Source organism: Canis aureus, chromosome 6 (assembly GCF_053574225.1).
Source record: "Canis aureus isolate CA01 chromosome 6, VMU_Caureus_v.1.0, whole genome shotgun sequence".
NCBI classification, from domain to species: Eukaryota; Metazoa; Chordata; class Mammalia; order Carnivora; family Canidae; genus Canis; species Canis aureus.
In genome coordinates this window covers 50,726,468-50,740,565 of record NC_135616.1, presented here as the reverse complement: position 1 = coordinate 50,740,565, position 14,098 = coordinate 50,726,468, and the positions used below count along the sequence as shown (strand labels likewise).

Sequence of the window (14,098 nt, the reverse complement as noted above, 5' to 3'; positions counted from 1 at the left end):
TATTTAGATTTATGCATAAATTTGCCAGTTTCTTTTCTAACAGTTGATTCTTGCACGCTGTTTATTTTTTGGATTTTGGGTTCCTTCATGAAATGTGTCTTTAAGTGGATCATTCAGTCAGTTTACAATTAGTAAACTTTCAGGTTTTGTTTGCCTCAAAAGTGTATTGTGCCCTCTCTTGGATGATATTATAGAACTTTAGGGAAAGAGTTCTTTTCCTCAGTCATCACTTTGAGAGATCCTTCCACGGTTTTTTGGCCTCTATTTTCTGTTTTCTTCAAAAGAAGAGTCTGCTGTTTATTTAATGTTACTTCTTTATCAGAAAACTTGCTTTTACTATTTTCTCTGTGTCTTGATGTTTGGCATTTTTCATTGTGATGTGCCTTGATGCAGACTTTTTCTAATTTACTCTTAGAATTTGAGATAACCCTTCATTCTGAGGACTTGTGTCTTCCTTTAATTCTAGAAAATGTTCAGTCATTCCTTTAAAAATTGTGTCAACCTTGATGTGGACAGTCTAGGCCCAACTGAATGCAAGTTGGGTGCTTTGGACTCAAGTAACAAAACTGAAAATAGATCTAAAAATCATTTTAAGAAATGTATTTCCTGTAACAAGCCAGGATGAGTGACTAGATGGTTTGCTAATTCAGCGGCTCCAGGATTGACCATCTCCTTGCTGTGCATAGCACGCTGGCTTAGCACCTCTGAGGATCCCAAGATGCCTGCCTTAGGGCCCTCAGGAAAAGATTTGTCTTCTGGGTCTTTATGAGATCAGAGTAGCTTCCCCCGAGTACCTCCATTTCCACCCCTGCCAACCCCCGACTTCTCCTCTTGACTACTTGGCCAGGATTGCATGGAGAAAGGGACACAATGATTACTTTATTTTTTTTTTTTTTTTTTTTCACAATGATTACTTTAGACCAACCAGGATTTAGCTCCCAGATCTAGGGATAGGATCAACCATCTTGGAGTCACTGGGAGGAGGATTACACCAGAACCAAGTCAGAGGTCTGCCAGTAAGGAGAAGAGCCAGAGTGGTGGTTGGGTAGGCACCCAGCAGCATCTGCTACCTACATTTTTCACTCTTTTGCTGTTCTTCTATTGAACTTATGTTGGATCTTCTTATCTGTCTTTCGTAAATCTTGACTTTTCATGTTTTCAGTTTCTTAATTTTTTTAATTGAATTTTGGGTAATTTCCTCAGAGCCATCTACCAGTTTACCATCTTTCTCTTTAGTTAAATCTGCTGTTCAGCATAACCATTGAGTTTTTAATTTTGACAACAAAAATTTTAATTTCTAAAATCTCAATAGGATTCTTTTTTTTCTCAATTGCTTACTATTTTTTCATGGTATCTTGTTCTTTCGTTATGATTCTTACCCCTTTTCGTTTTAAAGCTTTCAATAATATTTATATTATAGCCTTATTCAACTTTTTCTATTAATTTAAGTTCTTGGAATGTCAATTCTGTTTTTTGTTCTGATTGTCACTCATGATGAACACTATGCACTCACCTTCACTGAGTGTTTGTTTTGTGAATGTGGAAATTTACCACAGACCCATTTTATGTTTACTTTTGTCAGCATTAATTTTTACATGGATTTATTAGTTTGGATTTCTGCCCCATGCAGAATGCATGGATTTGGTACCTGCATCAGCATGGCACATGACTCAGTGTTTGCTTTCTCATGGCAGGGGGTGTTTTTCATGCTCCACCCAGAGCCTCAGGTAAATGACTGTGTTGTTTTTTTTTTTTTTTTTTGCTTCCCCCTGCCAGCGGGAAGAACTTTTCTAATCTCTTATTCACGGAGGGGGCTGCACTTCTAGAACCCATGGTTTATACAGGCATTGGTTCCAGTTCTCTGCCTTGTGGAGCTCAGAGTTGCCCTCCCACATAAACCACCTCAGTCCCAGGGCTCTTGAACTGGATCTAACACTCTTTTGGCCGTAGGTGTGGGATTTTAACTGACTTTGAATTTTCTTTTTTTTATTTTTTTTATTTTTTTTTTAATTTTTTTTTTTATTTATTTATGATAGGCACACAGTGAGAGAGAGAGAGAGGCAGAGACACAGGCAGAGGGAGAAGCAGGCTCCATGCACCGGAAACCCGACGTGGGATTCGATCCCGGGTCTCCAGGATCGTGCCCTGGGCCAAAGGCAGGCGCCAAACCGCTGCGCCACCCAGGGATCCCTGAATTTTCTCCCTATTTTTGGTACCTGTGGATTTCTCTCTCTTGGCTTTTCTTTTCCTTTTTAAAAACTTGGGTCACATTTAAGCCAGCATTTCAGTGAATTTGGAGTGGGAAAGACATTCATGTAGGCTGAGTCCACCATTTTGCCAGATAGGATTTCCTTAATGAGTGAAAAACACTCTGCTTAGCTTGAGGAATAAAGCACGTATTTTCTCATTTACTTTTTTATTTTATAGTTTCATTCTCTTAATCTTTCTGACTGCATTTCAGGGATTTTCCTTGGAAGCTGTTTCTGTATATTTGAATAGGAGGTTCATACTGATGCCTCCTGTACCAACCTAACACTACAGGGTCCGTCTTCTCCTCTTCTTCTTCCATAATCTGTGCCTCCTTTCTCCCACAGACATACATACTCAGTTGCTCTACACTCAGAATAGTCATAAAATTACAACACCATTATCATCAAGCCTACTACATAAACTTGGTAGTTCTTTAATATATACCATTAACAATTTGTAGTCAAAATACTGTATTTTATTTAATTATTTTTTAAAGATTTTATTTATTTACTCACAAGAGACACACAGAGAGAGGCAGAGGCATAGGCAGTGGGAGAAACAGACTTCCCTGTGGGGAGACTGGATGTGGACCTCAATCCCAGCACCCTGGGATCACAACCTGAGCCGAAGGCAGATGCTCAATCACTGAGCCACCCAGATGCCCCCAAAATACTGTATTTTAAAAGCTACTTGATAGAACTTTTTTGTCTGTATGGTTATGTTATCAATCGAATATATAGTTAGGCCTAATTTTTCTGTTGGCAATAATTTTGTCTCCTTTTTTTTAAAGATTTTATTTATTTGTTCATGAGAGAGAAAGAGGCAGAGACATAGGCAGAGGGAGAGAAGCAGGCTCCCTGCAGGGAGCCAGATGTGGACCGTGATCCCAGGACCCTGGGATCACAACCTGAGCCAAAGGCAGATGCTCAACCACCGAGCCCCCAGGTGCCCCAATTTTACTTTTTGCATTCATTTGTATTAAAATTTTTTTAGCATATAAAATATTTACATGGTTCAAGAATCAAAACTGTGAAAAATACTTAAGAGAAATTTTGCTTCCATTAGTTTCTTAATTTCTAGTTATCTTTACTATTTTTCTTTTTGTATAAGTAAACTAATATTTATGCATATTTATATGCGGATACATTCTTATTTTCCCTTCTTTCTCACATTTTTCTAATTTCTTGTTTTTTTACAATTAGTGCCTCAACAAATGAAACAACTTTGTGCATCTGTCATTTCATATTATGAACTTATACCTTCAGGCAGGTACCTGGAAATAGAATTGCTGGGTCAAAGGGCACATGCATATGGAGCTTTGTTAGATATTGCCAAACCCCCTCCACAGGGCTTTTCCCTTCTGCAATCACATTTGGAGTGAGTGTGGGAGAACGCATGTTTCCCTGCAGCCTCACCAACAGAGTGATGCCGCACTCGTGAGTTTTTAGTGGCATGAAATTTAAGAGATGGTATCTCATGTAGTTTTGTGGGCATTTCTCTTATTTTAATTGACATTGGGCATCTTTTCATAGGTTTACAGTATGATTGGTATATCTTGTTCTGTGAACTGTTTATGTCTATTTGTGCCTGCTTTTATTGAAATATAAATTGACACATAACATCATGTAAGTTTAAGGGATATGACATAATGATTTGATGGATAAATGTATGCAAAATGACCATAAGTTTTGTTGATATCTATCTCCTCAGAGAGCTACATTTTTTTCTGTTTATAGCTTTTGCTCAATTTTCTGTTTTTTCACCTTTCTGGGGTATTTTTAATTATTTATAAATTAAATTGATTAATCCTTTCTCTATGACATAAATTATAAATACTTTCTTGTATTTTGTCATTTGTCTAATGACTCAACGTCTGTTTTCTTTACCATGTCATCACTTGCAAAGTTAATATGCTCATGTATGACCTTTGTTTTGAGACACCAAATAATTTACTTATAAGAGTTAACAAAATTAAAAAAAAAAAAAAAAAAGTTAACAAAATTCAGAACTCACAAAATAAAGACAAAACCCCGAGACAACCTTACAAAGACACGGATGTAGAAGGCATACCTACAAGGTATATTCATTGCACAAAGCCGGAGTAACTAACATACTGTATAACTGAGCAAAAATTTAGAATATTTCAGCAGCCTGGAAATATGGGCCCAAATGCACGAAATAAAATTTAGTAGAAATAATGTGTTGTATTTAGGTTTAAAAACATTAATGCCATCAATTAAAGATTGGGGACAGCTGCCTTCACAGAAATTCCTATGTGTATAAGTGTTGGGTTTTAGACGACCACACAGTTAGATAAGCCCAACAGGATGATACGATTGCTGAAGGAAAATGCATTCTTAGAGTGAACAGCAGGAGGAGGTTGTTCTGATGATGGAGAAAATTGCCCCCTTGTGCTCGACACTTAGCAGACCACATCCAGAAGATGCGTTCGGTTTTGGGGACTATGGGATCAAGAAGGTCACAGTTAGCTGCAAACAGGTCCAAAGCAAGGAGTCTGAATTAGCCAAGAGTCTGGACTCATATCAGGGACTCAGGAGATAAAATCTGGAGAAGGGAAAGCAAGTCACTTGGGAAGCACTTAGAGGCTATCAAGTGGAGGAGGGATTCAGACTGTTTGGTGGGGCTTAAGCCAGCAGGCCTCAGGTCTGTGGTGAGGACCCACAGCAGGTAGGCTCCCTGGAACAGGAAGCTCTCTGACCAGCACATGGGACTGCTGGAAGGGGAAGGGCCACCTCTGAACCCACCTGCTCCCTGTGGCCAAAAGTGTGTGGACAGCGGTGTCAGGTCAGCCAGGGGCAGTGGGGAAAGCCTCTGCCGCCCTGTGTGGGCAGATTAGGAACTATGGTCCTGTCATCTGGCTCATGGAAGGAAAGCTGTCCTTTCTGGTGTCTTCTGTTTGTTGGGAACAGGAGCAGGTAGGGGAAGTGATTGGTGGGTTTTTTGGCTGATGAAAGTAGATGAAGTTTTTGGAGAAACGTGGCCCTTGGAATTTAACGTTAAGATGTTAACCTTCAGTTTTAGCCAAGGTCTCGAGCTAGCGTCCCAAGAGCAGGGGCTGCGCTGTGTGGAGAATGGTGTCGTGGGCCAAGGCCTCACCCTGTGCCCACATATCCCCATTTGTGCTTAGTGTCCGATGCTTGCCCTCCTTTGCTGTGTCTGACAAGAGCCAAGATGATGGCTCTGAGTGAATTGTACATGTCAAAAGTCTGCTCAGGGACCTCAGAAGAGTTCCTACGATAAGCTTGCTTTGGAACTTGAACAGGCACACAAATCACCTGGGGATGGGATTCTGCATCTGAAACAAAGTATGTACTTTATGTTGGCTAATTGAATTTAAACTTTAAAAAATGTAAAAAAAAGAAAAAAAAGAAAAGAAAAAAACCACAAACCCATAAACCACCAAAAAAGAAATATGCACATTCTGGTTCAGGGAGTCAGAGGCGTGCCTGAGATTCCCGGTCTCTGTGGGCTCCATGGGATGCTACTGCCGCTGGCTCAGGGAGCTCCCTGGGTTGCAGGGGCCCCGGAGCAGCACAGAGACCCCTGCCTGCTGCTTGTTTCCAGTGCAGGTTCCCAGGCTGGACATCTGATCTCCGGGACCACCCCTGTGCGGCGGGGCCCCAAAATTGGCTGTTGGGCCAGCACGCAGGCCGTACATCACGGGCTTTGAACACTGGCCACAGGAACAGTGATTAGGTTGGGTTAGGTTGGAAGAACACGTCGTTCAAGGAGACACAGGGAGTCCCACACAAAGTAGGTTATAGAAAACAGGCCGCTTTTGTGGAGCTTGAGCGGGGAAGCCTGGCTGAGAGTCTCAGGCTGCCAAGAGGACTGGAGCCTCTGCTGCTCTTCTGTCGAGTGCATGTGAGAGGATCTGATGAGTCTTTTCCTGTCCGTCGGTCTCCCCTTTTTCTAGCCGTCCAGCATGCTTTGCACACCGCACGCCGAGGTGCCCTGACCATGAGCCTGAACTCTTCCCTCGGCCACAGGAAGGAGCTGAGTAACCTCACAGAGGAGGAGAGTGGTGAAGGGGGCGCTGTCGTCACTGACTTCATCACCATCATCATCATCACCATTTTCGTCTGCCTGGGCAACCTGGTCATCGCCGTCACCTTGTACAAGAAGTCGTACCTCCTCACCCTCAGCAACAAGTTCGTCTTCAGCCTGACCCTGTCCAACTTCCTGCTGTCCGTGCTGGTGCTGCCTTTTGTGGCCACCAGCTCCATTCGGAGGGAATGGATCTTTGGTGTGGTCTGGTGCAACTTCTCCGCCCTCCTCTACCTGCTGATCAGCTCGGCCAGCATGCTCACACTCGGGGTCATCGCTGTCGACCGGTAAGCCTGCCTCTGAGAATCAAGGAATTAAGGAATGGGTGCCGAGGGGGGAGCCTGGGAGATCATCTGGTCCTGTGACTTTCACTGTCTTAGTTCCTTGGGAGGATGTCGGGGGCTTTGGCCTCGTCCTCCATCCCTCTGACCAGAGTACCTCTGATTTTATCTAATCTGCATTATTGCATTTAGTTTTATTTTTTATAAAAAGATATTCTGATGCTTAAGAAGAAAGTTCTTAAAACCTCTGATGCACCCTTTGTAGATGAGGAAAAGAAACTGGGGAAAGTGATCTGTCAGGGAGATTAGGTCCAGGGCTTCACAGAGGGCTGCCTGCTGTCTCTTGCTTTGCTTGGGCCCCTCCGTTCATCATGCTTCTTAGGATTTTGCTCATGGGCACTTCACTCATCACAGGCAAGTGTTTGACTTCGGGGGGCGAGAGTAGATTGAAATTGTGGGATCAGGAGGGAGCAGTGGAGTCAGGAGGCTAGCTGGGGTTCCTGTCACTGGGTGACATGGTCCGCGGGCTCCCTCAGGACCATCTGTTGTTGAGCTGATGAACGGTAGCTGGATGGTGCACCCAGAGTGCAGGCCTGTACCAGGCCTAAGGCCAGACCGTGTTGGCCTCCTCTGGCTGTGGGGAATGCAAATTGGTCATAACTAATCAGTTGGCTTCTCTAAATCTCTTTTTTTTTCCAATAATGAAAATGATACAGAAAATGTGAAGGATAAAGTAAGAACTATCCCTAATCCCACCAATCAGAAGCAATGACTGTTTTGATGTTAGTATATTTACCTGTAGTAATCTTTGGTTGCATGCAGTACACTTTTTAAATAGGCTTTATGGCACGTGTGGTTTGTGTTACCTGCTTTTTTACTTAACAAGTGATCATGAGCATTGTTTTCCCACCTGCAAGTGTGAATGCTCTTTAGAAACATGATGTTTAATGGTTCCATGGTATTCCATCCTGTGGAGGCACTAGAATTTGTTTTTACAGTCCCTTCTTAGCTTACTGTCATATAGAGCATGTTTGAGGGAGGTGTATGTTGTGGAATTGTGTTTTTGGTAAGAGCAATAAAACACACTTTCAAGATTCTTTGTGTGTAAAAGGCATGTTGTTTTTCAGAAGATGGTACAGATTTTTACTCTTGTAGCTATTTGTCAGCATCCTATCAAGACTGATTATATGACATTTAAAAAAAAAACTGGAACTTTGTTGGCAGTGGGAGGCATGGGATCTCACTGTTGTTCTAAATTCTATGTTTTTAAAAAATTGGCGATCTTTGAGCATCCTTTCCTGGGCCTTGGGTTCTGTGGGACACAGAGTGAGGACGAATGGCTAGAGCAGAGCTGGGGAGTTAGTTCTTAAGTGCCTCTCACGGGGGTCATCTCTATATGGATGCTTGGGGTATTGTCCCAGCTTGGCAGGGGCGGCTCTAGGGGGCTGTAAGTTGTTTGCTTGAATATTGGGTTCCTCCGCAAGCATGACAGATCCTCCAGTTGTGCTGTCAGAGCGCACTGTCCCTGAGATGGGTGACCTGTTCCGGCACCCTGTTCTTTCCCACTGTGGCACTGGTTGGCACTGGTTGGCACTCTAGGGGAGGCCCTGTGCTGAGTCCTGAGGGTGGCAGGATACAAGTACGGACAGGACAGACCTCGCCCACCAGGAGTTTACAGGCGAAAGGCAGAGGCAGCAGGGGAGTGTGGGTGTGAACACAAAGCCGAAATAGCCGAGGGTGCAGCTCCAGTCCAGCCCTGGGTGGCAGGGCCAGGGGTGCTTCTGGGAAAGGTGGCATTTGAATGAATACATTAGGACAGCAAGTAGGATGCCTTGACCAGACCCTTGTGATTACAGGGGAGGGACTGGCGTAAAATGTGGTAAAAGTTTTCAAATAACTTCATGGCAGGTGCCATTTATTTTTTTATATTGATCATTCATGTGGTTTAAAGATACAAATTGACTGGACCAGTTAACTTGATTTTGTCCATTTAAGTGACATATTTATATACTCCTTCTGTCTGCTTAATTTTGTTAAATTAATTGTACTCAATCTTGGTAATTTCAGAGGTCATCTATTTGCCATAGTCTATTGCAAACCTAAAGATGCAACTATGTGTGCTTGTGTGTGTGTCTGTGAGAGAGGAAGGGAAGGAGAGATGGGGAGGGGTCAGGAGGGAGAGAGAAGAGGAAAGGCAATAACGCAGAGACAAAGAACAGAGAGAATGGGACTAGAAGAGAGAAATAGTTACATTTCTAAGAAAGTGGAAAAGAAGAAAACCTGGGGCCGTGGTCACGACCTCAACTAAAAAGGGTTGCTTGCTGATCACTTGCCAGGCGCCGTTGTGAGGCTTTGTGAGCTCACCCAAGCCCACATGGCTGGTAGGTGGCTCGTCCAGTTCTGAGGAGGTAGAGGCTGGGCTTTTAATCACCTCCAGAGATTGCACAGGGAACCACCGGTCATGTCTGACAAGTGGTTAGTTTAGCTCCAGGTTTCTCAGCCTGACAGTGCTGATATCGTGGGCCGGTAACATTTGCTGCATGGGGCTGAACTGGGAGCTCCTCACCAGATGCAAGTAGCTCCTCTCCAGTTGTGACACCCCAGAATGTCTCCAGTCATCGTCACATGTCTCCAGGGGACACGTCATCCCCAGTCGTGAACCCCAGCTAAATAAATCAATCAAATAATAAGTTGACAGATGACCAAAATTGTTTATTTTGTGGCCTCATGAAAAGACAGCAAAAAAACACAAGTGAAGAAAGAGTAGCTGACTGGAGCGAAGTTTGGTGGAAGTGTCAACATCCTAAACCAGCCACATGGAGATAGGGCCAGGTGGGGACCGTCATTAGACCAGGGCAGAATTTCCCCATGCCTAAGTCTGTGACATGGTCACCTCTAGCTTAGCCTGGAAGCTGCTCATGTTTTCACTTTGTGCTGGGATGGATGAAACCCCAGCTCTAAAACCCGTGTTTAATAAATCAAAATAGCTGGGACTGTGAGATGGTTAGTCATAGTGAAGCAATTCACTAGTGCTTTTAGGAGATTGTTCAGTATGAGTTAACGTGTGTTCTCCTCTTGCCTTGGGCTTTGTTCACATCTGTAGGTGGAGCTGTCTCATTGACCCAGACGTGGCTATTGGAGGGCTCCGCGTTAGAGCCCCCGTGTGCATAATGGCTTGTCAGTTACACGTGATGTTGTGAGAGCCTCTTTTGGGACCAGGGGTCCTGCTTGGGCTCATGTGTAAAAATGAGTGGCTGGAGGAAAGACTGAGAGCCCCAGAAGCCAGTTACGAGCAAGAGCCCAGAAGGCGAAAGGAACCCCTGCGCTTTGGCCTCCAATGACCTGCAGGGGAGCAGGGAGTTGCTTGTGACCTGCATTTTCCTTTGAACCTGCAAATAGACCTAAATGATGCTAAGTTGAAAGAAATGACGTTTCAAATCTCTGAAATCCATGTTTTTTTGGTGGGCAGGTGTGGGATTTTTTCATATCTTTATAGAGCTGTAGATTTGTGCATTTCATTGTATATAAATTTTATAAAAGATGGAAACAAACCCCAAAACTAGAATAGTCCTGGGGGGATAAAGGGGCAGCCCTCTGACCTTTGGCAACTGACCCCTTGGGAGCTGGCCCCTGACCCCAGCATCCCGGGGGACTCAGGGTCCAGCTGGGAGAGAGTACTGTTGTGTCCCACTGGAATTGCTCATGGCCAGAACCTCCGTCAGTGGATGAAGCAAATACCATTTATTACAATAAAGAGAAGACTTGCCATAAAATAATAATAACTGAGGGTTAAGAATAGCCAGAAGGGTATGTTGCAGAGGACAGCTTATTAATTGTAATTATTTTTACGACTGCCAGAGCAGGGTTGGTCAGAGGAGCCAGGGGCAGTTAACATTCCCCAGGCTTGGTTTCCCACACCTGGACGCGCCCTTGCCCCTGAAGTGTCCTGAGGTCAGAGGGCCTGCACAGTTTTTAAGAGGGCAGAGAAAAGAAATCTGGGGTACCTGGGTGGCTTAGGCAGTTGAGTGTCCCATTCTTGGTTTCAGCTCAGGTCATGATCTCATGGGTCCTGGGATCAAGCCTCATGTTGGGCTCCTTGCTCAACAGGGAGTCTGCTTGAGATTCTCTCCCTCCCTATAACACTCCGCCTACTAACACACATGCATGCACTTCCTCTCAAATCTAAAAAAAAAGAAAAAGAAAAATCTCTGCCTTGTTTTGTGTAAGTGAAGGAAACCACCCAGGCACCCCTCCATCCCACCCTAGGTACTTCCTCACGTTTCACTTGCTGGGATGATGTACAGGTCAGGGTCTGGGCCATCACCTGCCAGGAGGTAGGAGACCACCAGAATGGCCCGGTTCATCTCTCAGGACTCAGAAGAGCCCAGTGTCCCTTCCTGGTCATGGCCATTGGGAGCAGCATGAACAATATGGGCCCCCATCTTCAGGAGAAGAGGGAGAGGTTGGTCAGAGAGAGAGCAGGCTCTGCCCCCACTGCCAGGGGAAGAGCAGGCACCACCTGGGCCTTTCCCTCAGTCCAACACGTTGCATTCCTGGAGCAGACCTGTGGCCGGGCTTCTGCAATGGTACAGATGAAGGACCTGAAGCTCTGAGAGGTTGAATCAGCTACCCAAAGTCACCCAGCTAGTAGACAGCAGAGCCACCATCTGAACCCAGGCATTCCAACTCCAAAGGCATGCTCCTTTTGCGGGCTGCACGGACATTGCAAGGTGCAAGCCCAGGTATTAGCATAAGACAGTGACAGTTGTACCCCAGGCCATGCGCAGTGACAGCTGTAATCCGTGCCAGATCCCTGCGGGATCTTTTCAGATCTCACACCTGGAAACGCTGTCTTTCCAGGCTCCATCTTGCCTGGAGCCCGCAGCCCAACATCAGCAGCCCCAGGCTTATGTCTGATTAGGAGGGCCCTTCACAAGGATGCAGATGGGGGAAGCAGTCCCCCCCGCCCCCCCCCCCCCCCCCCCCCCGCCCCAGGAGAGGCAGCAAGCAGCATATGGCAGTTTGGACAGTGGCCCCTGTCCTGGAGCCGCTGATGAACAAAGGGTGACTCGAGATGGTCCCAGTGGAGCAGGAGACTTCCCGGGAGGTGTGTGACCCTCACCGCCACGGCCATTTTCTGACATCCTACCTATACCAGGCAGCATCAATGTGGCCACCCCTGTCTTTTCCACATGCTGCCCTCATGGGGAAAACCCTATTACCCATTAAATAGCATTTCCTTTGGATAAAGTGTCTGAGTGGGGAGGACTGTGGTTTATTTCCAGCCCATGGTCTGGTCAGGCCTCCATGGCTCACATGCCCCTGGCCCCTGGCTCCTGACCCCTGGCCCCGGCTTCCATCTCCCGCCCTGCCTCCGCCCCACACCTGCCTGATTGAACCCTGTGTAGCCTTCCCCTGAGGCAGGCACTGGCTCCCATCCATGCCTCCCCGTAGCTGCCTTCCACCCCTATTACTCCTGGGTCAGGGCTTCTGATCTTTGAAGACCTGGATGTGTGTGCCATCTCCCACAGGAAGCCTGCTCTGACCCTGCCGTCTGGAACAGGTGCCCTGCCAAGCATCCCTCCTCCACCCACGGCCAAGGGGTTGGGAGCCGCCCGTATGGTGTGGACTCCTGGAGGAGATGGTTAACGAGCGACTGCTGGCCTGTGCATTGGGGACTGCGTTTATCTCTTGTTTCTTCCCCTTGTTTTGGGCAGGCTACATCTTCTTTCTCTGCTTTAGTGTCTTCATCTGTACAATGAGGATAATGGTAATCCTCACCACCTCAAGCAGTTGTCGTGAAGATTCCAGTTAGCTCTTACCTCCAGACCCTCAACCTCTCCCTGTTGTCTGTCTCCCCTCACATCTCCTCACCGCCTTTCCAGTACATAGCACAGCGGGCCTTCAGTAAATGTTCATCCAGTGAATGAACCCCTTAGTCCTTTGATATTGCTCTGGTTTTTAATGACCCTCTGAAAACTGATCTAAATGGATTAATAATGTCAGCAACCCAGAAATTATCTGGCTTCATGCAGGATCCCTTAGAACTCCTGTGGATGCCTCAACATTACCCACAGCCCCAAATATGATTGGGCTCTCACATTGTGACTTGGAAACGGGACCACTTGAGCTCTGGCACCCAGCTCTTGCCTGAAGCGGGGTCCCAGAAAGCTGTGTAACATAGCACAGTCTGTGCCTTGTCGGGGAGAAGTTGGGAGAAGGAGCTACTTGTAGGAGCACGTACCACATGGCTGGATCGGATGGAGAAATTCAGCAAAGCTCCCTATGTTGGAGGGCACAGGGTGCCTATTCTGGTATATGGTCCCTATTTTGACTCCCCTCTCTTGTCTCCCTCTGTGCTTTCTCTAGCTACTATGCTGTCCTGTACCCCATGGTGTATCCCATGAAGATCACGGGGAACCGAGCTGTGATGGCGCTTGTCTATATATGGCTTCACTCCCTCATCGGCTGCCTGCCACCTCTGTTTGGTTGGTCATCGGTGGAGTTTGACGAGTTCAAGTGGATGTGTGTGGCTGCGTGGCACCGGGAGCCCGGCTATACCGCCTTCTGGCAGATCTGGTGTGCCCTGTTCCCCTTCCTGGTCATGCTGGTGTGCTATGGCTTCATCTTCCGCGTGGCCAGGGTCAAGGCCCGCAAGGTGCACTGTGGCACTGTGGTCATCGTGGAGGAGGATGCACAGAGGAATGGGAGGAAGAACTCCAGCACCTCCACCTCCTCCTCCGGCAGCAGGAGGAATGCCTTTCAGGGCGTGGTCTATTCGGCCAACCAGTGCAAAGCCCTCATCACCATCCTGGTGGTCATCGGGGCCTTCATGGTCACCTGGGGCCCCTACATGGTTGTCATCACCTCCGAGGCCCTCTGGGGGAGGAACTACGTCTCCCCGGCCCTGGAGACCTGGGCCACGTGGCTGTCCTTTACCAGCGCCATCTGCCACCCCCTGATCTATGGGCTCTGGAACAAGACGGTTCGCAAGGAGCTGCTGGGCATGTGCTTTGGGGATCGGTACTACCGGGAGCCGTTCGTGCAGCGGCAGAGGACGTCCAGGCTCTTCAGCATTTCCAACAGGATCACAGGTAACTTGGGCGTCCACTGGGCAAGGGATGTTCGCCCTGGCAGGAACCGCCTGCAGGCCTCGAGGGCGCTCTCACGTGTTGAAGGGTGAGCGCTCAGAGGCTCCCGGAGCGTCCCCCGTCTTTCCCAGGCAGCTTTCCCAAGCGCAGCAGCTTGAGGCAGGGGACGCCAGAGCTCAGAATCCGTGTTGCAAGCACAGCCCCGGCCCGCCGGCCTCTTTCTCCCGACCACATTGGACTGGGCTACCCTCCACCTTGGGCCAGTCCTTTCCTTTCAGTGTTCTGGAAAGCGAACTCCATTTATGGGCCCCTCCCCTCCCCAGCTGCCCATCTCTGAACACATTCCTCCTCCTCGGGCCTTTCTGGCTGGGCCATGGTTTCCTCACACCGTCGCCGGTAACTCACGAT

The 14,098-nt window shown here is 47.0% G+C and overlaps 1 protein-coding gene across 7 annotated transcripts in view; it reads left to right on the top strand.

Annotated features, from left to right (window-relative positions):
• GPR161 (G protein-coupled receptor 161) overlaps nucleotides 1-14,098 on the top strand; it is a 47,409-nt gene that overhangs the window by 21,640 nt on the left and 11,671 nt on the right. For all 7 annotated transcript variants that reach the window (XM_077901552.1, XM_077901549.1, XM_077901550.1 and 4 more), the window contains 2 exons: nucleotides 6,188-6,605; nucleotides 12,969-13,693. In XM_077901552.1, the coding sequence (XP_077757678.1) occupies nucleotides 6,188-6,605; nucleotides 12,969-13,693 (1,143 nt within the window). The remainder of the gene's footprint in view (nucleotides 1-6,187; nucleotides 6,606-12,968; nucleotides 13,694-14,098) is intronic.